Source organism: Silurus meridionalis, chromosome 5, assembly GCF_014805685.1.
Source record: "Silurus meridionalis isolate SWU-2019-XX chromosome 5, ASM1480568v1, whole genome shotgun sequence".
Classification (NCBI taxonomy): domain Eukaryota; kingdom Metazoa; phylum Chordata; class Actinopteri; order Siluriformes; family Siluridae; genus Silurus; species Silurus meridionalis.
This window is the reverse complement of record NC_060888.1, coordinates 29,011,634-29,035,651: the sequence shown is the minus strand read 5'-3', so window position 1 is coordinate 29,035,651 and position 24,018 is coordinate 29,011,634. Positions and strand designations below refer to the sequence as shown.

General features: G+C 40.4%; 1 protein-coding gene across 7 annotated transcripts in view; it reads right to left on the bottom strand.

The window, feature by feature from the left end:
- LOC124386371 (anoctamin-1) overlaps window positions 1-24,018 on the bottom strand; it is a 54,970-nt gene that overhangs the window by 7,376 nt on the left and 23,576 nt on the right. For 5 of the 7 annotated variants that reach the window (XM_046850169.1, XM_046850170.1, XM_046850174.1 and 2 more), the window contains exons 4-23: window positions 22,695-22,793; window positions 22,392-22,543; window positions 21,787-21,841; window positions 21,364-21,415; window positions 21,210-21,265; window positions 21,087-21,128; window positions 18,648-18,712; window positions 18,233-18,367; window positions 10,816-10,976; window positions 9,228-9,310; window positions 8,907-8,918; window positions 8,545-8,619; window positions 8,143-8,217; window positions 7,230-7,431; window positions 4,337-4,448; window positions 4,188-4,245; window positions 3,944-4,044; window positions 3,476-3,618; window positions 2,841-2,993; window positions 2,531-2,583 (exon numbers count right to left, since the gene is read on the bottom strand). In XM_046850169.1, coding sequence (XP_046706125.1) covers window positions 2,531-2,583; window positions 2,841-2,993; window positions 3,476-3,618; window positions 3,944-4,044; window positions 4,188-4,245; window positions 4,337-4,448; window positions 7,230-7,431; window positions 8,143-8,217; window positions 8,545-8,619; window positions 8,907-8,918; window positions 9,228-9,310; window positions 10,816-10,976; window positions 18,233-18,367; window positions 18,648-18,712; window positions 21,087-21,128; window positions 21,210-21,265; window positions 21,364-21,415; window positions 21,787-21,841; window positions 22,392-22,543; window positions 22,695-22,793 — 1,884 coding nt within the window. The remainder of the gene's footprint in view (window positions 1-2,530; window positions 2,584-2,840; window positions 2,994-3,475; window positions 3,619-3,943; window positions 4,045-4,187; window positions 4,246-4,336; window positions 4,449-7,229; window positions 7,432-8,142; window positions 8,218-8,544; window positions 8,620-8,906; window positions 8,919-9,227; window positions 9,311-10,815; window positions 10,977-18,232; window positions 18,368-18,647; window positions 18,713-21,086; window positions 21,129-21,209; window positions 21,266-21,363; window positions 21,416-21,786; window positions 21,842-22,391; window positions 22,544-22,694; window positions 22,794-24,018) is intronic. The other 2 variants (XM_046850172.1, XM_046850173.1) reach the window with 1 other exon arrangement.

Below are 24,018 nucleotides of genomic sequence, written 5' to 3'. Positions count from 1 at the left end.
AAGCCACACCTCCGAGTACCTCTGAAGGCGTCGCCATTGCTCACAGACCTGGCGAAGGCGTCACTGCATTCCTCATCTCCGCCGTGGGCGTAGCTCGGCCTCTGGACACCACCGAGGAGGTTTTTCTGCTCCCGATCTCCAACAAGTGCATTACGCGGTATCCGATCTCCGCTGTGGACGTAGCTCTGCTCCTGACCTCCGTGATAGGCACCCCTTCCGTCCAGGTCTCCGCCGAAGACGTCGCTTCACTCTGGGGAGGCCATCTTTACAACCCCGTCCTCCGTGCTGGACATCACTTCACTCCAGACCTCCCCAGTGGGCATCAATCTGCCCCTGATTGCCGCCGAGTGCGTCACTCGGTCTCTGGTCTCTGCTGTGAAGGTCGCTCGGCCTCTGGACTCCGCTGCGGGCGCAGCTTGGTCCCTGTCCTATGCCGGAGCCGTCTCTCCACCTCCGACCTCCGCTGAAGACGTCTCTCCGTCCCCAGTCTCTGCTGCAGGCGGTTCTGACCAGGGCCCTTTCGACCCTGGACGGACACCGAGGTCCTCCTCCGAATGCCCTGGCCCTCCGGGCATCAGTGGTTTGGGGCGCCCGCTGGGGAGGGGGGTAATGTCAGGGATTCACCTGCCATGCCCCCTTTGGTGGCTCTCTATGCCTTCGCTTTACCTAGAGCTCCAGGCTCTCTATGCCTTCACTCCCCCTGGAGCTCCAGGTTTAAACCACGCACACCTGGAGCTCATCATCACTCATGTCTCCACTCTCTCTGAAGCTCCAGGTTTAACGAGGCACACCTGAAGCTCATCATCACTCCACCCCGCTCCTACATAAACCCCTCACTCACATTCACTCCGTTTGTTATTATATGTGTTGGACTTCGCGTGCGGGTTATGTTTGCGCGTTCCGGTTGTCACACAGGATTCCTCTCATCCGTCCCATTCGGACTCCAGAATCCCGTACTGGCTGCACTTCTCCTCCCCGTGCATCTCGGGTCAGCTACGCTTTTCCCAAAGCGCACCTCGGACTCTCTCTCAACCGAAGGACTGCCGCGTGTGTGTGTGTGTGTGCGCGTGTGTGCGTGCTTGTGTGTATCTCTCTCTCTCTCGTTCTGGTCATTAAAACCCGAGCGAGCTGTACTCCGGCTTCCGCCTTCTGTTTCGCTCGCACCATGACACAATTAAGGCTGTCAAAATGCAAATAAATTTTAAAGGCACTGGATTTATTAGCGCACGATAAATGCAGCACACATTTCTGTTGGACCATTTTAAATAAAAAAATATATATAAAGAAATATAAAAAATGCGAAATTAAAACCCTCAGCGCAACACATTTCTTCACAATGTCTTTGCTCAGATATAAAAAATAAATAAATAAGCTCCACCAAAAAAATATTTGTAATAAGTAAACATTTGTTTTACTGATGCACCAAGTCTTAAATCAGCACCGAAATCCATAATGTTGCACACAATTATCCCTCTGGGGGGTCGACAAAAACGCACTGGTGCGTTTTGTGGCATTTTTCCTTATAACACCGAAACAAACATAAATTACTCTCTTTTTTGATCATACAGATAAGAGCAATACATCATTTGAATCTAAAGGGTCTACTTTTATATGTGCACACTCATAATAACAAACGCTGTGCCTTTGTAAAATAAAGAAAACAGACAGGGGTGCTCTCTGCCATCTCTCTTCACAGACACATAAATAAAACACCCTGAATCTGTGTGAATATTTGCCTCACAGACAAAATACATGTATGTGTAGAAATCTTGAAAAGTCTACTTTTAAATAAACAAATTCACATCGAATACAAATATTATCTGATTCTGTAATCCGTATGAAAGTTAGAAGTGGTACAGTTTCTCCGGTATCACCTAATTAACTGTCCGTGTGAAAACATAGCAACAGTTCCGATTAGTGTCCTGATAATTCACATAATTTAAAACACCATTAGTACTTTAAAACATTTACAATAATATTTTGTCTTCATGCTTTATGTTGAGTTCGGTTTCATGAATAATAAACATGCTTTTGCATAAAGCATCAATATTTGATTGTTAATAGTTCTTAATAAAAGTGGGCTACATACACAATTATAATAAATATCTAAAAAAAGAGGACACTTTGAGCTTTACTGTCAAACATTCAAATATTAATATTGTTTAAAGGATAATAAGTTATAGAAAGTTATAAATGATGGAGTACCATGAATATAAATTCAAATCAAATGTCTCATGAGTTTATATTTGAAATTGAATGAAGATATCATGAGAAATTAGATTCCTACAGACATTTATCTGAGACAATGACTGCATATAAAATGAATGGCTGACCATTAAAGAATATTGTTATTGTTTGGCTATTGGTATTGATTTACCATTCATATTTACATTTTGCGGCATTTAGCAGACACCCTTTTCCAGAGCGCCAAGTAGGCTTGAGGTCAGATTCTTTTTTTATTTTATTATTATTATTATTTTTGTATTAAAAACTATTAAAAAAACTATTAAAAAAATTAAAGAATGCTTACATTGACAATAACTGCAACTTTTGCCACACCTCTGAGAATGTTATACCAGATACCTGAAATCAAAAAGCAGTACAAATATATTAATGCGGTTTTAGGACACAAAATCTACTACTGCTAACTTTCTGTATCTTGTCTACTTCTGCTACAACACTATAATGAAATTAGTAAATTTAAAACAAAATGCTACTAAACTGCAATGTTTTGAAGAATTCTGTATTTCATCCTGCTAAAAATGACATTAGCAAATTTTAAATGAAACTAAGTTTTTTTCATTTCAAGATGAAGCAGTCATATGGTAAGCGATACACACCAATGTCTTTTGCTCGTGCTGCCACTGGCCTCCGGAGCTCTGCTACAAACTTTTTGGCATCAAGGCGAATTTCAATGATGTTATTGAGCAAAGCAAAAAGTGGTGCCAATGGAAACGATGCCACAAACAGTGTCACAAAACCAAACTGGATAACTGCACACAACAAAAATAAACTTTACATACAATACACAAAGCATTACATACAATTACAAATTACAGTTTTTTTTTTCAGTCTCTTTTGTGGGAATACATTTTTAAAAACTGTGTGGGCTTTATATACAGGTGAAGTGCAGGAGCTTTCCAGCCAGGGCAAGTTCTGTAAGGTAGTATAAACCATTAAAAGTTAGTACTCCTGAATAAAGTTTTATATGATCCTCATCTAGCTGACACAAAAGAAAACATGTTTAATATAATAAAATACTGCATTTTTATAGTTATATAATTTTTACAGCTACATTATCCTTTTTAAATAAGTAAAAAAAAAAAAAAGTCACAAAATACACACCAACTATAATCCTAATAGATGAATTATAGATGTATTATTATTAGTGGATATCTTTACCTTGATGCCATACACACACACACACACACACACACACACACACACACACACACACACACACACACACACTTACTCATTTCCATGTACTCTGGTGTAAGGCCTGAAAATGGTTCAAGGAAAAAGTCAGTCTCATAGCGCTGCAGTGTTTTTTCTCGCTCCTCTTCCTGAAATGCACTGCGTTTTGACTTAATGTAGCGAATCAGCTTCTTCAGTTTGCTGTGTAAAACACACACACACACACACACACACACACACACACACACACACACACACACACATATATATATATATATATATATATATATATATATATATATATATATATATATATATATCCACATATATATACACACACATTCACTCTGCATCACCCTGTTCTGGAATAGTTTGAGGAAAAAGTCTTTGTGTCACACACCTTCAGAGTTTCCAGTCTTCAGTATAAGCAACAGGAAACTACACAATAATAAGCAGTGTATTTTCATGTTATGGGTGTTATGGTGTGTGCGTGCGTGTGTGTGTGTGTGTGTGTGTGTGTACTTACGGAATGCCGATCTCAAACAGGTTGTTCTGAATGAGTTGTTTTCCCAGCATGGTAATGCTGAGCTGAATGCAGAGCTCCATCAGACAACCACCATGTGCACACTGCGCACACACACACACACACACACACACACACACACACACACACACACACACACACACACACACACACACACACACAGACATTTACATTATTGTTTTTGTTGTGTCATTAGACTGTATGTGCGAGTGTGTAACATTTTCACCTCCTCCATTCGGTAGGATTGAAAGACATAAATGTAGCTGCCTGGACGACCAACAAGCCTGCAGGATGACCAGAAAATAAACATCTTTATAATAATAATAATAATAATAATAATAATAATAATGATGATGCTAACAGTGTGACACTCGCCTCCCTCTGAAGAAGGCGATGTAAATAATTGGAGTAAATGCATTAAAAAACTTTAGGATGAATGTTTTGAAGATCAGTCGCTCTTCAAAGCTTTTGTCTGTTTTCGGCACCTCTGCAAATGTAAACATCAATATGATAAAGAGAAAAAAAGTTGAAAACATTGATCACTTTAATTACACCAACATCAATAAAGCTTTAAATATCACCCTAAATAAGACTTTATTTAGCTGTCCATTTTAGCGATGTCTGCAAATACCAAAAGAGACCTTCTGCACTTCAATAAATGTATCCTAACCGTCTCTCTCTATGCCTAGCATTCTGTTGGCTAACAGTCAGTCTATCAAAAACAACCAGGAAAGGCTTAAGTGCTGTATTTCCTAACAACATGATCTAGTTTTTGCTGTGACTGTTTTTTATAGAAACTTGCTTCTGACCCAACTGTGCAACAGAACCGAGTGACTCTAAACTCCTAGGAAAATTGTGTTGTTCAATTTAACTTAATTCAATTCAATTTTATTTGTATAGCGCCAGAAAACTGAATCACTCTTGCAGGTTTCTTTATAAAATTAGAACATGTCCTGAAGCCCCAATAGTGATGTTGCTCAGCCCAGAGCCCCACTGGCAGCGTCACCCTGCCACATAATACCGCCAAAGTCACCCGGTCTGCTTGCTGTGCCGAGAACCCCACCCACTTTTCCTGCCCAATGAAGAATATTACACAGCCTCTATATCTGGCTGTAAGAGTCGCTGAAGACGTCCCTCTGCCCCCAAACCTCACCAAGGATGTTACTTTAACCCAGATCATCACTGATGATGCCCCCCTCAGCCCTAAGACCTTGCCAAGGACTTTGCTCTGCTTCAGAGTCCAGCTGAGGACATCGCTCCATCCCAGGACTCAGACAAGGACATCACTCCGGTGATCATCACACCACTCACTCACCCACTCACCCACTCACTCACTCACTCACTCACTCACTCATCACACCCTTAACTGACTCACTCATCACACCCCTCACTCAATTACTCATCATACCCCTCATTTACTCACTCATCACACCCCTCACTCACTTACTCATCACACCCGTCACTCACTTACTCATCACACCCTCACTCACTCACTCACTCACTCATCACACGCCTCACTCACTCACCACACCCCTCACTCACTGACTCATCACACCCTCACTCACTCACTCATCACACCCCTCACTCACACCCCTCACTCACTCACTCATCACACCCTCACTCACTGACTCATCACACCCTCACTCACTTACTCATCACACCCTCACTCACTTACTCATCACACCCTCACTCACTCATCACACCCTCACTCACTTACTCATCACACCCCTCACTCACTTACTCATCACACCCCTCACTCACTCATCACACCCCTCACTCACTCACTTACTCATCACACCTCACTCACTTACTCACCACACCCCTCACTCACTCACTCACCATCACACCCCTCACTCATTTACTCATCACACCCTCACTCACTTACTCATCACACCCCTCACTCACTTACTCACCACACCCCTCACTCACTCATCACACCCTCACTCACTTACTCATCACACCCTCACTCACTTACTCATCACACCCCTCACTCACTCAATCACTCACTCACTCACTCATCACGCCCCTCACTCACTCACTCATCACACCCCATCACACCCCTCACTCACTCACTCAATCATACCCCTCACTCACTTACTCACCACACCCCTCACTCACTCACTCATCACACCCCTCACTCATTTACTCATCACACCCCTCATTAACTCACTCATCACACCCCTCACTTACTTACTCACCACACCCCTCACTCACTCACTCACTCATCACACCCCTCACTCACTTACTCATCACACCCCTCACTCACTTACTCATCACACACCTCACTTACTCACTCACTCACTCACACCCCTCACTCACTCACTCATCACACCCCATCACACCCCTCACTAACTTACTCATCACACCCCTCACTCACTCACTCACTAACTTACCCATTACACCCCTCACTCACTCACTCACCTCACACCACTCACTCACTTACTCATCACACCCCTCACTTACTCACTCATCACACGCCTCACTCACTCACTTATCACACCCCTCACTCACTCACTCTTCACACCCCTCACTCACTCACTCTTCACACCCCTCACTCACTTACTCATCACACCCCTCATTTACTCATCACACCCCTCACTCACTCACTCACTCATCACACCCCTCACTCACTCACTCATCACACCCCATCACACCCCTCACTCACTCACTAATCACACCCCTCACTCACTCACTCACTAATCACACCCCTCACTCACTCACTAATCACACCCCTCACTCACTCACTCACTAATCACACCCCTCACTCACCCACTCACTAATCACACCCCTCACTCACTCACTCACTAATTACACCCCTCACTTACCCACTCACTAATCACACCCCTCACTCACTCACTCACTCACTAATCACACCCCTCACTCACTCATCACACCCCTCACTCACTCATCACTCACTCACTCACTCACTCATCACACCAATCACTCACTTACTTATCACAGCTCTTACTCCATGATGAGGAATGTTTGATAGGTACTACCAGACACTAGGGTTAGGGTTATATTCAGCCACTGCTGCACTCCTATTGTTAACTTGATTGGCCTTTTTTCTGTAACACTCGAATACTAGTTTTTGCATCATAACACAAATTACACAATCTGATTTTAATCCAGTAAATAAAAAGCAGCATGAAATATAACCTGCCATAGCTTTAATCACAATGAGCAGGAAGTGTAACACAGTATTTTTCAGTATTCACATTATATTTATATATTCGTATATTAATATATTGAAGAAGTGGAAACTGACCCAGTGTAGTTAGCCAGCGTGCTACCGCACCGTATACCTCGTCCAGGATCAGGATGACCACTAGGTTGATGATGGCTGCTGTGGCTTTGACAGTGAGACGAACATTGGAGCGTGTTGTCGGATTTGAGCTCATGTGCAGAGCCCATGTGGTGGAAATTCGGTATAAAATCACACCGAAGACAATTGCAAATGTCACACCAATCTGTTTAACATATAAAAATATATTTTTTTATTGTTAGTCATTATAAATTACAAAAACTAAACGTACTATACACTAATAAGCCATTATTTTACAGATGTTGTGGATATTGGACTTACACAGATCAGGCATAACATAATGACATTATAACATTGGGACATTATAAGCGGTGAAGTGAATAACACTTACTGTCTCTTCATCATGGCACCTGTTAGTGAGTGGATTTATTTATTAGGCAGCAAGTGAACATTTTGTCCTCAAAGTTGATGTTAGAAGCAGAAAAAACTGACAGACAAACATGACGTTGTTTCAAACCTGAGGTCTTGTGACTCTTTGCTATTTAACTCATGCAAAGGTTTTGAATGTCCAATACATAAAGTAAAGCATTAACACCTGTAGGGGTCTCTGCTGATATGGAGTGGGCTATATAGTGTCCAGGAGAAGGGTTTCTACTGAAAATACAGGTTTTGGCCATGATTTAACTCTCTACAGAGTAAAATTATATTATTAATAGTAATATCTATGTAGTAAAGTTCATTTAATTTAAATGAAAACCAGTGTGATTGTAAGAATAATGATAATCAATCCACAAACTTTGTGCAATTGGTTTTCATTGTACCTGTGTGTGTGTGTGTGTGTGTGTGTGTGTGTGTGAGAGAGAGAGAGAGAGAGAGAGAGAGAGAGAGAGAGAGAGAGAGAGAGAGAGAGACTCACCATTAAAAGCATCATCACTAAATTCGTCATATAAGCAGGACATCGGTCTTTACACGTCAACTTCTCATTCTCTGCCTAAAGAAGAAAATAATCATCTTCAGAGAAAAGAATCTGAAATAAACATGTATTTGTATCAACTGAATTTAATATTTTCTTCTATTTAAGTTTATTATTATCCTGTGAAGGTTTGTTATTAAAATGTATGACTTTTAAACTTATTCACTTCTGAAGTCTGAATATTTGTGACTATAAAACACAAACACATTTATTCCCCTTTTACTATAAAGTGGGCAGGGCTAAACCAGGGTGAGGCTCCACCCTCACTAATCAAAAAAAGCTGCCAAACATATGTATTAGGTTGTTAGAGCACATCCATACTGCTTGTAAATAATTGCATTTGACCTTTTTGGACTTGTTCTGTTCTCGCTTCAGGGATTTCTGCATGACTTGGAACTCGTACTCAGCTCTTGGGTGATCCTGAAACAGGAGAAACAATCAGAGGCTTCCTTCTCTCTCTCTCTCTCTCTCTCACACACACAAACACACACAATCCAGCACTAGGATTAGTGTGTGTGTGTGTGTGTGTGTGTGTGTTAATGCATGCGAGTGTTTCAGAGCATTTGTAAAGAAGTGTGTATCGGTGTTTCAGAGACAGCATTGGTGATTTTTAACAGCGTGTGTGTGAACACGAGCGAGAGGAAAAGTCTGAGAGGAAAAAATGGACAGAAGATTAAAGAGGTGTTAAAACTGAAAACGTTTCAAACCTTCTGTGCTTCCTACACACACCAGAGGGGGAGGGGTGATAAAATAAATCATTACATTTATATTTATTATTTATTACAAATTTATGCAATGCACCTATTTATATTATTATTATTATTATTATTATTATTATATTATTATTATATTTATATGAAAAAAAGAACAACTATTAAAGTTTATAATATTCTATGCTAGAAAATAAACTATAGTATTACAACTTAACATTTTTGTATTAATAAAAGTTATATGTTATATGTGTGTATATATTTCATGTAACTGTGAGATAAATGTATTGTTTTGTAGTTTTTGAGGTGTGATATCACCTCCTCCTCCTCAAATCCTGTCAGGTCCCATTCATAGTTCAAACGCATCTGCCTCCGCTTCCAATGCTCCATGAAGAATGCAGCTGAAACACACACACACACACACACACAACACATTAAGACCTACACTAAATCACCCATTTTTAATTAAACAGCATTATTGAGGTAGAAAAGCTGAATATCTCGCACCTCAGTACCACGGCAAACTTCTGGTCTTTTATTATCTGCCACACCTATTTCATTCAATAGGCTATAGAAGGAGAAGAAACAGATCTTCCCCTTACAAACACCCGCAGTTATAGAAATTCTTTCAATGAACTTTTCAAATTTACTGTGTATCATCAGCAAAACAATAGACGCTAATGCCATGTTCATAATTAATTCTTATATATAAAGAAGAAAGCAGTGGGCCTAAAAAAATTTGGGGAAACACCTAACTTTAAATTAGTAATTGTACAAAACTCACTATTTACATCAACAAACTAAAAATGATCAGTCAGATAAGTGACAGGAGAGAGCTGTTCTCTTAACTTCAGCATCATTTTCTAATCTAGCAAAGAGAACATGGTGTCTAAAGTGTTGTCTGTAATGCCAGAGTTGCGGGATTGCTAACTTCACATAGAGCATCCAGAACCTGAACCGCTCCCACTCTCACTAACCTTCTCTGGAATATGAATGTGCTTCTCTAATGCAAGGATCTTTTGCAGCAAAGTGCTAACAAACTTACACTTCTCACAATTAAAATTATTACTAGTGACGGAGAAAGACACTACATTCCACACGCCACACACTGAAGCAGCTAAATGCTTGCCATATTAGATAAATGACGTACCTTAGTGTAAAGATTTATTTAGATTACTTTTACACAGTAATGGCCTACATTTGCTACTTTAATACAGAAAAGCGTTCATAAAAAAAAGGAAAAAAAAGAAAAGAGAATGCAGCTGACAGGAAGTGGAAAATACACAAAATCAAAATGATAATGCAAAATTTTTTATGAAAAAGAGGAAAAAATGGTAACATTTAAACAGACCCCGGCAAAAAACTCACAAACAATTCAAAGACAGGAAACAATATTCGCATTGTAAGTTCTTGTGGCTTCATTACATCACAAAATGTAAACTTTGTCTTTTTGCTCAAGAAAAATTTGCAGAAAAACTTCCAGAAACACTGCATCTTTAAATCCAAACATAAAATGATTATTCAAACTGAGTGAGGGCCTGAGTAACGTGAGGAATTTAATAAACGAGCAGAAATATTGGCATTTCTTATTACACCTTCTGCTGCAGGAAATAAAAGTGCTAAAATTAGGGAGATATTATCAATTATTAACTTTTTAATTTCAGACATGATCACATGTCAAGAATAAATGATGAAAAGAAGCTAATTTAAACTCAGCCTTTATTACAAAGCTGCATAATAATGATGCACATTCTCACCTGGAACATGACGAACATAAAGCACATTTCCCTTAAAGCCTTGGCTCATTACTGTTAGATATGAAATATGTGTGTGTGTGTGTGTGTGTGTGTGTGTGTGTGTGTGTGTGTGTGTGTGTGTGTGTGTGAGTGTGTGTCTGTGTTCTTACCCCACAGGGCCATGAAAATGGAGAAAAAGACGGTGGCTGGATTGTCAAACAGGTGACTGGCTCTCGCTGTTCCACATGCGGTGCTCAGATTCCAGAAACCACAAACTCCATCACATAAAGGACACATTGTGATGTTTCTCCTGCTATCACAGATCTCCATACTGGGACAGAAAGACAAATTAATTTCTGTGAATGTTAATGCAGTTATATTTGAATATTTCTCAGTCAATAGTTAACTTGACTAATGACTAATAAGGTCACACGTTTTTATTATTAATAAACATTCCTTAGAAAAAGTGTGTTACCGTAATTTCTGGACTATTAAACGCACCCATATATAAGCCGCACCCACTGATTTTGACAAAGATTTTTATTTTGAACATCCTCATACACTGAAACTAATGAACTTTACACAGGCTTTAATGAAAGACAGTGTCTGTTACACGGCTTGTATCTAAACAGTAGTCTACCAAGAAAGTCATTGTTCACTGTCTTCCTCCTTCCTTTCACAACTATTTCTCTCTGGAGTTTATCTTTTAGCATCGTCGTGCGTTTAAAAATCATCATCAGTGAATCTTTTCTCCCGATGCCGTGCAGCTCAGAACACAGGTGAAGTGTGTTTTCAGTGTGACGAATGATTCTCATTTCCTGTAGACAGTCCGAGTGAGCGGCAGGTCAAACGTCAGAGGAACATCATCCATATTTATGATGTGGTGCGGCCCGATTCAGTGGGAGCGCATCTGATTTAATATAAAGAGTTTCAACCCGTTCTGCAATTTCATTGGTCTAATGTTATGGGGTTTAGTTTTTTGGCTTGAAGTTTGTGAAACCGGGAAAAAACCCAGAAAAATCCATAAATTAGCCGCTTCATTGTTTAAGCCGCAGGGTTCAAAGCGTGGGGAAAAAAGTAGCGGCTTATAGTCCGGAAAATATGGTAATTGTACATTTTCTGATTCTTTAAACATTCTGCTCACACTTAACCCCCACAGGCTCTTCTCTTCACCTGAACTAAACCTAAATGATGGCTACGAAGCAGAGAAAATAAATAAAAAAATAAGAATTTCCACTGTAGGAACGCTGTTAAACAGTAGAATTCAAGATAAAAAAAACTCTATCAGTTAGAATTAACTTTACACTGGTAGAATTAATTTTCCAGGATTAGACAGAAAGTCAAACAGATGATAAAAGACCTACAGGAAGCTTTATCTGACATGGGAGTGATGGTGCAACATTCTACTGTGTAACGTCGTATAAACATTTTCAGCATTTAAAGACTAAAAAATGACACCAGGAAGAGCCAAAGGAAACAGCAGTGGAGTGAAGTAAAATGTAACTGTGGAATGGTTTCTTTCTTCTGCCATCTCAGATTTTTCCTTGCCACAGTCACTGATTAGGGTCAAACTTACACCTATAAAGAACATCTTATTCATTCTTTCTTACAGCATTATCTGTGTAAAGCTGCTTTGAGACAATGTCTATCGTGAAAAGCACAATACAAATAAACATGAATTTAACGGAATTTTTTCATTCAGAAAAACATACGATTTGTGAAAGACTCTTTCAACAGCAAATCAGTCTACAAACAAACACAGTACAATGATCAAGCCAGACCCCAAAATCCATAAACTACCTCTATAAATATATATATATATATATATATATATATATATATATATATATATATATATATATATATCTATCTATCTATCTATCTATCTATCTATCTATCTATCTATCTATCTATCTATCTCTTCTTCTTCTTCTTTGACTTATCCCATTAGGGGGCGCCACAGCGGCTAATCAGTCTCCATAATCCCTTGTCCTCTAGATCTTCCTCTATCAAACCAACTACCTGCATGTCTTACTTCACCACATCCATAAAACTCCTCCTTGTTCTTCCTCTTTTCCTCCTTCCTGGTGGCTCCATCCTCAACATTCTCCTACTGATATACCCCATGTCCCTCCTCTGCACATGTCCAAACCATCTCAATCTCACCTCCCTCACCTTGTCTCCAAAACGTCCTACATGCGCTGTCTCTCTAATAAACTCATTTCTAATCCTGTCCATCGTCATCACTCCCAATGAACATCTCAACATCATATATATATTTAAAATCCCTAACACTTTTGCTTTGGCCCTCACAGTCCCCTGACTTGATCATAACTAAAAGTCTATGAGCAGATGTAGAAGTGTTCTGCAATTAAAAGTAGGTGAAAATCCCTTAAACAAAAATAGGAAGATTTCTAAAACTAAAAAAAAGCATTTTTTTTTATTTATAAAACACAAAGTATTCAGTGCTGGATATGGAAGACACAGATGCAATAGAAACATGCAGATGTGCACTGATGCACCTGAGGGGACTGAGGGGACTGATTCCCACTTACTGTTTCCAATGTTGATTCTGTTTTATAAAAGTGGTGTTACATAGTTTTTTATAAAACAGAATCAACATTGGAAACAGTAAGTGGGAATCAGTCCCCTCAGTCCCCTCAGTCCCCTTTTTATAAAAGTGGTGTTACATAGTTGTCTAACCCAGCCATTAGGGGGGCACAAGCCAGTGCACTCTTAGTGCCGGTCCCAAGCCCGGGTAAATGGGGAGGGTTGCGTTAGGAAGGGCATCCAGCGTAAAACATATGCCAAATCAAATATGCGGATCACAAATGACAATTTCATACCGGATCGGTCGAGGCCCGGGTTAACAACGACCGCCACAGGTATCGTTAGCCGACAGGGTACCGGTGGAAATTGGGCTACTGTTGGCCGAAGGAGGAGAAGGAGAGGAGGAAGACGTCTACAGAGACGGCAGGAAAAGGAGCAGTGTAGGAGAGTAGAGGTTCGGGTTGGTACATTAAATGTTGGTACTATGACGGGTAAAGGGAGAGAGGTAGCTGATATGATGGAGAGGAGAAAGGTAGATATGCTGTGTGTTCAGGAGACCAAGTGGAAAGGGAGTAAGGCCAGGAACATTGGAGGTGGGTTTAAACTGTTTTATCATGGTGTGGATGGGAAGAGAAATGGTGTAGGGGTGATTCTGAAGGAAGAGTACAGTAAGAGTGTAGTAGAGGTGAAGAGAGTTTCTGATAGGGTGATGATCGTGAAGGTGGAAGTTGAAGGATGATGATAAATGTCATCAGTGCCTATGCTCCACAAGTTGGCTGTGAGATGGAGGAAAAGGAAAGATTCTGGAGTGAATTAGATGAAGTGGTAGATGGTGTACCTAGGAAAGAACGATTGGTGATTGGGGCAGACTTTAATGGGCATGTAGGTGAAGGGAACAGAGGTGATGAGGAGGTGATGGGTAGGTATGGTTTTAAGGAGAGGAATGTGGAAGGGCAGATGGTGGTAGATTTTGCTAAAAGGATGGAAATGGCAGTGGTGAACACGTATTTTAAGAAGAAGGAGGATCATAGGGTGACGATAAGAGTGGAGGAAGGTGCACACAGGTGGACTATGTGCTATGCAGGAGATGCAACCTGAAGGAGATTGAGACTGTAAGGTGTTGGCGGGGACAGTGTAGCTAGACAGCATCGGATGGTGGTCTGTAGGATGGTTTTGGAGGCGAAGAAGAAGAGGAGGAAAGTAAGGATTGAAAGAAGAATAAGATGGTGGAAACTGAAGGAGGAAGAGTGTAGTGTGAGGTTCAGGGAAGAGGTCAGACAGGGTCTTAGTGGTGGTGAAGAGGTGCCGGATGATTGGGCAACTACTGCAGGAGTGATGAGGGAGGCAGCTAGAAAAGTACTTGGTGTGACATCTGGAAATAGAAAGCAAGACAAGGAGACGTGGTGGTGGAATGAGGAAGTGCAGGAGAGCATTAGGGAAAGAGGTTGGCAAAACAGAATTGGGATCGACAGAGTGATGAGAAAAGTAGACAGGAGTACAAGGAGATGCAGCAGCAGGTGAAGAGGGATGTGGCAAAAGCCAAGGAAAAGGCATATGAGGAGCTGTATAAGAAGTTGGACACTAAGGAAGGAGAAAGAATTTATACCGATTGGCCAGGCAGAGGGACCGAGCTGGAAAGGATGTGCTGCAAGTTAGAGCAATAAAGGATGGAGATTAAAATGTGTTGACTAGTAAGAAGAGTGTGTTGAGAAGATGGAGGGAGTATTTTGAGCAGCTGATGAATGAGGAAAATCACAGAGAGAAGGTTGGAGGATGTGGAGTTGGTGAAGCAGGATGTAGATAGGATTAGTAAGGAGGAAGTGAGAGCAGCGATTAAGAGGATGAAGAATGGAAAGACGGTTGGACCAGATGACATACCGGTAGAAGCATAGAGATGTTTAGGTGAGATGGCAGTGGAGTTTTTTTAACAAGATTGTTTAACAGGATTTTGGACAAGGAGAGGATGCCTGAGGAATGGAGATGGAGTGTGCTGGTACCGATTTTTAAGAACAAGGAAGATGTGCAGACCTGCAGTAATTACAGGAAAATTAAGTTGATCAGTCACACCATAAAGTTATGGGAAAGAGTAGTGGAAGCCAGGCTGAGAGAAGAGGTGACCATTTGTGAGCAACAGTATGGTTTCATGCCGAGGAAGAGCACCACAGATGCCTTATTTGCTTTGAGGATGTTGATGGAGAAGTATAGAGAAGGACAGAAGGAATTGCATTGTGTATTTGTGGATTTAGAGAAAGCGTACGACAGAGTGCCAAGAGAGGAGTTGTGGTATTGTATGAGGAAGTCAGGTGTGTCAGAGAAGTATGTGAGGGTGGTGCAGGACATGTATGAGGACAGTGTGACGGCAGTGAAGTGTGCAGTAGGTACGACAGACTGGTTCAGGGTGAAGGTTGGACTGCATCAAGGATCGGCCCTGAGCCCTTTCCTGTTTGCAGTGGTGATGGACAGGTTGACGGACGAGGTCAGACAGGAGTCTCCCTGGACCATGATGTTTGCAGATGATATTGTGATTTGTGGTGAGAGTAGAGAGCAGGTTGAGAAGAGCCTGGAGAGGTGGAGATATGCGCTGGAGAGAAGGGGAATGAAAGTTAGTAGGAGTAAGACAGAGTACATGTGTGTGAATGAGAGGGAGGGCAGTGGAGGGGTGCGGTTGCAGGGAGAAGGGGTGGAGAAGGTGGAGGAGTTCAGGTACCTGGGGTCAACAGTGCAAAGTAATGGAGAGTGTGTTAGAGAAGTAAAGAAAAGAGTGCAGGCAGGGTGGAGTGGGTGGAGAAGAGTGACAGGAGTGATTTGTGATAGTAGGGTATCTGCAAGAATGAAAGGGAAAGTTTATAGGACTGTGGTGAGACCTGCGATGTTGTATGGATTAGAGACAGTGGCATTGAGTAAAAGACAGGAGGTGGAGCTGGAGGTAGCAGAGCTGAAGATGTTAAGGTTTTCGTTGGGAGTGACGAGGATGGACAAGATTAGAAATGAGTTTATTAGAGGGACAGCACATGTAGCATGTTTTGGTGACAAGGTGAGGGAGGCGAGATTGAGATGGTTTGGACACTGGTTAGGGTTCAATCTGAGCTCTGTGTGTGTGTGTGTGTGTGTGTGTGTGTGTGTGTGTGTGTGTGTGTGGACACACAAACACTATATATGTGTGTGTTTTCATTGTATAACTCATGCTAAAATGTTTTGTAATTGTTCTCTCTACCTGCGATGCATGTTTTAGCAATCAGGCGGTGTGAACCTGGCCAGGGTGTCCTGACTAATCACACACACACACACACACACACACACACACACACACACACACACACACACACACACACACACACACACACACACACACACAGTTGCCATGTAAACAGTACACGCTGCAGGAGGATGGTGAGAGTGTGAATGATGAGATGTTCACACAGAACAATAACAAGAAACACGTCTGTGTGCTAATGTGATATTTTGAGACGTGACAATTACAGCTCTTTTTATGATTACTGCCAAACAACAACAGCAGAAAGAGAGAGAGAGAAAGTGAGACAGATTAAGAAAGAGAGAGAAAAGGGAGTAAGAGAAACAGGGAGAGAGAAGGAGAAAGAAAGAGAGTGAGAAAGAGGAGAGAGAAAGAGGGAGAGAAAGAGAGAGAGAAAGAGAGAGCAAGGAGAGAGAGAGAGGTAAGAGAGAGAGGGGAGAAAGAGGAGAGAGAGAGATAGAGAGAGGGGAGAGAGGTAAGAGAGAGAGAGGGGAGAAAGAGGGGGAGAGAGGAGAGAGAGAAACAGGGAGAGAGAGAAAGAGAGAGAGGGGAGAAAGAGAGAGAGAGAAAGAGGGGAGAGAAAGAGAGAGAGAAAGAGAGAGCAAGGAGAGAGAGAGAGAGGTAAGAGAGAGAGGGGGAGAGAAAGAGGAGAGAGAGAGAGAGAGAGGGGAGAGAGGTAAGGGGGGGAAGAGAAACAGGAGAGAGAAAGAGAGAGAGAGAGAAAGAGAGAGAGAGAGGAAAATGAGATAGAGAGAGGAGAGAGAGAGAGAGAAAGAGAGAGAGAAAGAGAAAAGAGAGAGAGAGAGAGAAGAGAGAGAGAGAGAGAAAGAGGGAGAGAGAGAGAGAAGGAGGAGAGAGAAAGAGAGAAAGAGAGTGAGAGGGAGAGAAAGAGGGAGAGAAAGAGGGAAAGAGGGAAAGAGGGAAAGAGGGAGAGAAAGAGGTAGAGAAAGAGGGAAAGAGGAAGAGAGGGAGAGAAAGAGGGAGAGCTTTCTTGAGAAACTTTACCACAATAAAGAGAATGTTTGATTTTTGGCGAAAAAAAACATTTTGATCTGTTAAATCGAATGATTTCTATTCTATTATCTCGATCATGTAACTGTGCTGTGGCTTATTACTGAAGTTAAAACATTAATATTTAAACACAAATAAGTGTCATTCAGAAGTTTTGTGAGTTTTACACATGCCTGTAGACTGTTGAAAAAATGGAGGTTTTGTATAAATATAAATGTAAAAGCAGAGCGAATCTGAAGCATTTCACACATCGTGTAGGGAGAATAGAATCTCTTAGTGCTGCTAGACGCATGACTCTCCACCAGAATAGAGAATAATAACATAATCCTCGATTTTTATTCAATATTGTAGCAAAAGGTGACTAAGAATAGAAGCACAACATTAATAATTCCACATTCTAATAATATAATATTAAAAATCAGACAAAAGCAGAACATAGTTTCACTTATTTCCTCCTCAAAATCATCAACTTGTCGACTAAATCTCTTAGCGAAAGTATCATCTGACAGATCTACTATTGTGCTCTGAATATTACATGATTTTATAAATATTACTTTATTAGTACTCATTATTTTATTATATGATATAAATATTCATTTTAAGTACATATACACTTAGAGCTATTAATAAAGCATTATTTGGCATCCAAGTTAGTGTTAGAGGTTAATTCAATTCAATTCAAGCTTTTAATAATAAACATTGTCTCAGAGCAGCTTAACGCATATAATGCGGTGATAAAATTCTATAATAAATATCATTATATTAACACTGACCTTGGGACATCATCATCAACAGTAACACAGCCATACAGAAACACAAACACTCCCACCAGAGAGGCAGGAATCAGCATTTGGGTATAAACTCCCAGCCAGGCAAAGTAAAGACCGATTTTCTCCCCAAAGTACTTCCTGTCGTGAGAAAGACAGATGGACATGAGACAGATCAGTGTGTCATATTACGCTGAATAAATATATTCTGTTTATGAATGATAATAGAGACTCAAACATCAACATTCCTTTCCATATGATATTATAAATATTATAAATATCATAATAATAATAATAATAATAATAATAAATTATAAATAATAATGTCTAAAAAAGCAGCTTTTCAGAAATAAATAAATTACAAATATATATTCTAGCATCATAAATGTATCTCTATACTTTATTATTTATACTTTATTACCTGATCAGGCCAATGGGTTGGTATTTATAAAAAACACTGTAACTTGCCCACTCTTCATATAGTAGCTGAAACACACACACACACACACACACACACACACACACACACACACACACACACTATCATGAAGAGCAATTACTGAATATAAAACATTATTGTTATTATTGTTTAAATTATTAGGACATTAATCTATCCTCGAATCTTTTCTGAGATGTAAACATTTGCCAACATGAGCAGTGAGCCGGTGCACAGGTGCAACTCTTCTCAGGTGGCTTTCATGCTTTATAATACATTTAACTCCATAAAGAATTCTCACGTGCTGCTTCACTCGGTTTGAGTGAAATGTGGCTCAGCGCCTTCACTCCAGACAGCACACTGAATAAATGTTCATACGGTAATAAACAAGAGCTGCTACCGATGCCTTTTTATCTCTTTTCATTCAGTGCAGGAGTCTCAATTATCTTAAGAGTGTAAATCAATCTCTTTTCACGATCGTCCATGTGAGATTCACACGGGTTAGGGTTAGGAAGCAATTCTCAGTCATTGATCCAGCATCAGCCTGGAAGGTCCTTCAGAGCATCATTAACTGTAATAATGACTTCAGCTCCAGCTGGCCAACAGCCTGAACAATTTCTCCTGCTGATTTGAAAAGACCATTCCAGTAGCACCCCCCCCAACACCAGTTAGAACTCCTTCCCTTCAGCAGTTGCTTCCCTGCAATCAACCTAAAAAAGCCTGAGTAACTAACAGTGCAACAGATACAGTAGTACAGGGGTGGCCAACCCGCGGCTCGCGAGCCGCATGCGGCTCTTTGGCCGGTTTCATGTGGCTCTTACGTTCATATCGATTTTTGTGTGTTTGATTTTTAATGTGCGTGTTCGCTTTGCTTACGTTCAATACGGTATTTTAAGACTTAAATGAGCTTGCCCCTACTGGGAAACTTTGCGGTATATCAGACCTTGGCATGAGGCCAATCATAAATTACAGGGATGCACCGAGAATTTTCGGAAATACCTAAATCACCGAAACAACACGCAGAAACACAATTGTAATGGCGCAATAAAAAAGCGCAGCAGCACACGGTTATCTGGATAAGAGCAACATGTCTGCGGTGTGCGGAGAGCGATGTGCAAAACATGCAATGCTGAAATTTCAAGAGGGGGGTGTATCTGCAAAGAGTTTCTCCAAGTCAGGTTTCATTTATCAGCTGTAATCCAAACATCACGATTTCCTTCTAAATATGAGAAGAACGCGGCGCAGAAAAGTAAAGTCAATCCGAGCATGCGCACTCCGTCTGTAGAGGACGTTTTTGAAAAGGCAGGACAGTTTTCCAGTGATGGTGCCAAGGCAAAAGGCAGAACACACAAAATTATGGCTTTCATTGCCTTTTGAATTGAATTTTCATTTTTGTGCATCCCTAAATTATTATCGTTGGTGTGGCCCTCTGACACAATTCAGGTTTCTCATGTGGCCCCTTGTAATAATTAATTGCCCCCCCCCTGCGGTATATTCATCTCACGCACATGCGCATTTGACAAAAATACCGTATTGAACTCAAGCGAAGTGAACACACATAAAAAACCCACCAAGTCCTTGTTTTTTTACCCTGAAACACGTGAAATCAAAGCATCGATCTGTTCTGACTGACACTCATGTGAAAGAATTGCTTCGAGTGGCAACAGCGGAATACGAGGCAGATTTGAAGAGGATTGTTCAAGGCAAGGAATGCCAAAAGTCCCACTAAGTAACATGCATAGTAAAAGAAAACGCTATTGTAAATTATTATATTTTTGTTTGTGGACTTGGTTAAACTAAGAGTTTGTGTGTGTGAGACAGTGCACACAATGTTCTTTGTTGAAAATTACTGTCCTGTGGTCTTAGAACTGTAGCAGTCAATTTCTGTCATTATGTTGGTGTGTGACATTTACAATAAATCTGGCTGAGCAGAGTGTGTGTGTGTGTGTGTGTGTGTGTGTGTGTGTGTGTGTAAGAGGAAGGGATGGGTGATGTTCATGTGTGCCCATGTGTATGATGTGGCTCTTTGCGGTAACACGGTCAAAAATGTGGCTCTCGGTCTCTGACTGGTTGGCCACCCCTGCAGTAGTAAATCAGTTCTACTTCACAGTAATCATGTTTTAGATTTTAGTGCAGCTCATGTCCCTGTGTACTGTATATGGTATTGTTTAATGTCTGTAAGGACAAAGTTTATATTCCATGTATGCATTCGTGTCTGCAGATATAATTCAGTCTTATATATAAATCAGTCTTATTATAATTATCATTTTAAATAATAAATCAATACAATCAATATTCATTATATCACTATAATCAATAATAATTAATAGATAAAGATTTACTGAATATAACACACTAATGTTAACCACCCGTGTGTGTGTGTGTTTGTGTGTGTGTGTGTTTGGGTGTGCTTTCATTACTTACCTTCCTGTCATTTGGTTGTGCATTTTCCCCATCTATATCACCCTATAAGGAAACACAACTTAAATCACTTTATACACACACATTTAAACAAAATGCAGACAGGTTTTTGTGTATCGGACTCACGTCGTGTAGTGGATACGCAGCCAGATACGCACCACTGCCCAAAAGACTTGTTATTCCTAATAGAAATACAGTTACAATTAGATTTTTATCATTCAGCCACTGCAGCATTAAAGCAGTGTTTGTTCCATTCTACATGAAGAGCAGATACACTCACCCATACTAAACTTCGACTTTGTGCATTTTGCCCTCTTCAAAACCTCAAACACCTGCAACAAAGCAGAACAACATAAACATCCTGAGTGAGAGACAAAGAGCTAAAAAATGTTTCATGGAAAATATTTACAGAATATTTTACGCTAAATAAACATCATCTATCTGTCTGTCTGTCTGACTAGCAGTTATTTCATCTCTGTATCTTTGAGCAACTCACATTATCCTACTGGATTAAAGAACCACCTACAGAGTTTAAAAGACTAATATATACTGAATACATTTGAATAAAGGAATTAATGTAAATAAAGTAGTACAACTATATTATAAATTATATTTTTCCATTAATAAATAACTTTTCATTGGAACTTTTTGTTCACACAGAGCACACGATAGGCAGCATTTTATAAAAAATGCAGCAACTTACTATTGAACTTCTTGTCTTGCTGTCGAAAAACGAATCCCTGTCCAACAAATCAAACCTGCACAAAAATGTCATTATTACATTATGTGTCTGGTCCAGAAATATTTTGACAGTGACACAAAAGTCAAATTTTTCTATTCTTGAGAGTTCATAGAGTTTTAAGTTAATTCCCTGTATTTACGTTCATGAACAATGTTCCTGACTTTTAATGTTGTAAAAGCAGATTTATTCACCAGTGTAAAGACTCACTGTTTTTAAAAAATGTATCAAGTTGCTAAATTTGATCCTAAGTTGCTCAATCTGTCCTAAGATAAAAACAAAACTGGCCATTAGGCTACTCATCAGTCAAGATTTCTTTTGAGCCTGTAAAAAAGGAGGCACTTCGTAAAATGTGGCTGTAATTCCTAAAATAAATATTAACAAAAAAGATGAAAGTCTAAATATCACTCACATCTGGATCACTGTGTTACAAATAGATTTTCTCTAAAATCCTGTGTTCTTGAAACAGTAAACTGACAGAAAACCCAAATTCATCTGGCAGAGTTTAACCCTGTTCTGGTGAAGTGAGTTAAAGATCTTAGTGCTGATAAAAGAGAGCCTTCACTTACAGGTGCTGTTTCTCTCTGGAGAACGGGTAGGAGAGGTGCTTCACGTTCTCTACCCGGTTCTCCTCCACGTTCGGGTGCAGAGGATCTGTCACTTTATAAATAAACGTGTTGATTTTCTCCATGAGGTTTCCATTTTGCTTCACCTCGTACACCTTAAACACAGTTTATCTCCTCAGTATGATAGCTCTGATAGAACTGTCTTTCAAAACCGTATTACACAAGACAATGGAAGGACAGAGGAGAAATAGGGATGCGACATCTTTGTACAAAAAAAGACCGAAGAGATTCATAACACCAGCATACTTTTTTTGTTGGCATCTTGAGCTTCATGAACTCTGCTTCTCGACAAAGAACATGCCATGGAGCATGAATCTTCACAAAGCCCACACCAGGGGTCTTAGTCTGAAATACAAGAGCACAAAACCAGCAGTAAAACACTACTCTGGAAACATCATGCAAACTCAAGCTCAGACAAACATTTGTTTATTTGTATGCAGTGAAGAAATGGTGCAGCACAGACAATCTACACCACTTACAATATATTAATATCTCCTGCATTATTAATTTACATTTTGTTTAGTAATTATGGTGCAACTGTACCCCGAACCCCACGACTGTACCCCGAACCCCGCGATGTACCCCAAACCCCGCGACTGTACCCTGAACCCCACGACTGTAGCCCGAACCCTGCGACTGTACCCTAAACCCCGTGACTGCACCCCAAATTTTGAGACTGTACCCCAAACCCTGTGTCTGTACCCCAAACCATGTGACTGTACACTGGACCCTGTGACTGTACCCCGAACACACACACAGAGTTGATCATTTATTGTATGATGTAGAGAGCAGTGCAGTCAGAAAACGCAGCTGCATGCCAGCGTGCAGATTCAGTATATCCCCTTATCTTACAAATATTTTTTCTTCTTGGATTAAGTGTGTCTTCCTGTTCCTGGTGCTGGAGAGTTTGTGTAAACATCTGGAAAGGAACATTGACGTGATTTAACCTGAACATCTATGTGCACAGCTAAAAAGAGTGTGTTTTGAAAGTATGTGAATCCACAGTGCAGTGTGTGATGTGGAAAAATAACGGAACATTAGCATGTTTGAAAATGTCAGTCAAATAAAATCCCAGAAAATGACAATAAACCCGCTGTGATAGCGAATGTTTTTATTTAGAATCTAAACAGTTCAACTTCAGTGAATTACTTTCATATTATACTCTAACCAACTCTCTCTCTCTCTCTCTCTCTCTCTCTCTCTCTCTCTCTCTCTCATTCTCTCTCATTTCCTTTCTTTTGTGTGTATGTGTGTGTGTGTGTGTGTGTGTGTGTGTGTGTGTGTGTGTGTGTGTGTGTTTGGTAAATAAAGTAATTGACAACAGCATCTGAGTGAAAGAGGCGTATATGCCTGCCAACCTGCTCTCTACACAAGCCATTCAAGTTGAAAGTCTACACCAACCAGTAAAAGTGAAACACTCAAACTAAGCTATCCTTCAGGAGACAGGTCTACATTACAAAACAGAGCCAATCTGCCCACACAGGGCCCACCTTCCCACACAGGGCTTATCTGCCTAAACAGAACCCACCTGCCCACACAGGGCCCATCTACCCAAACAGGGCCCACCTGC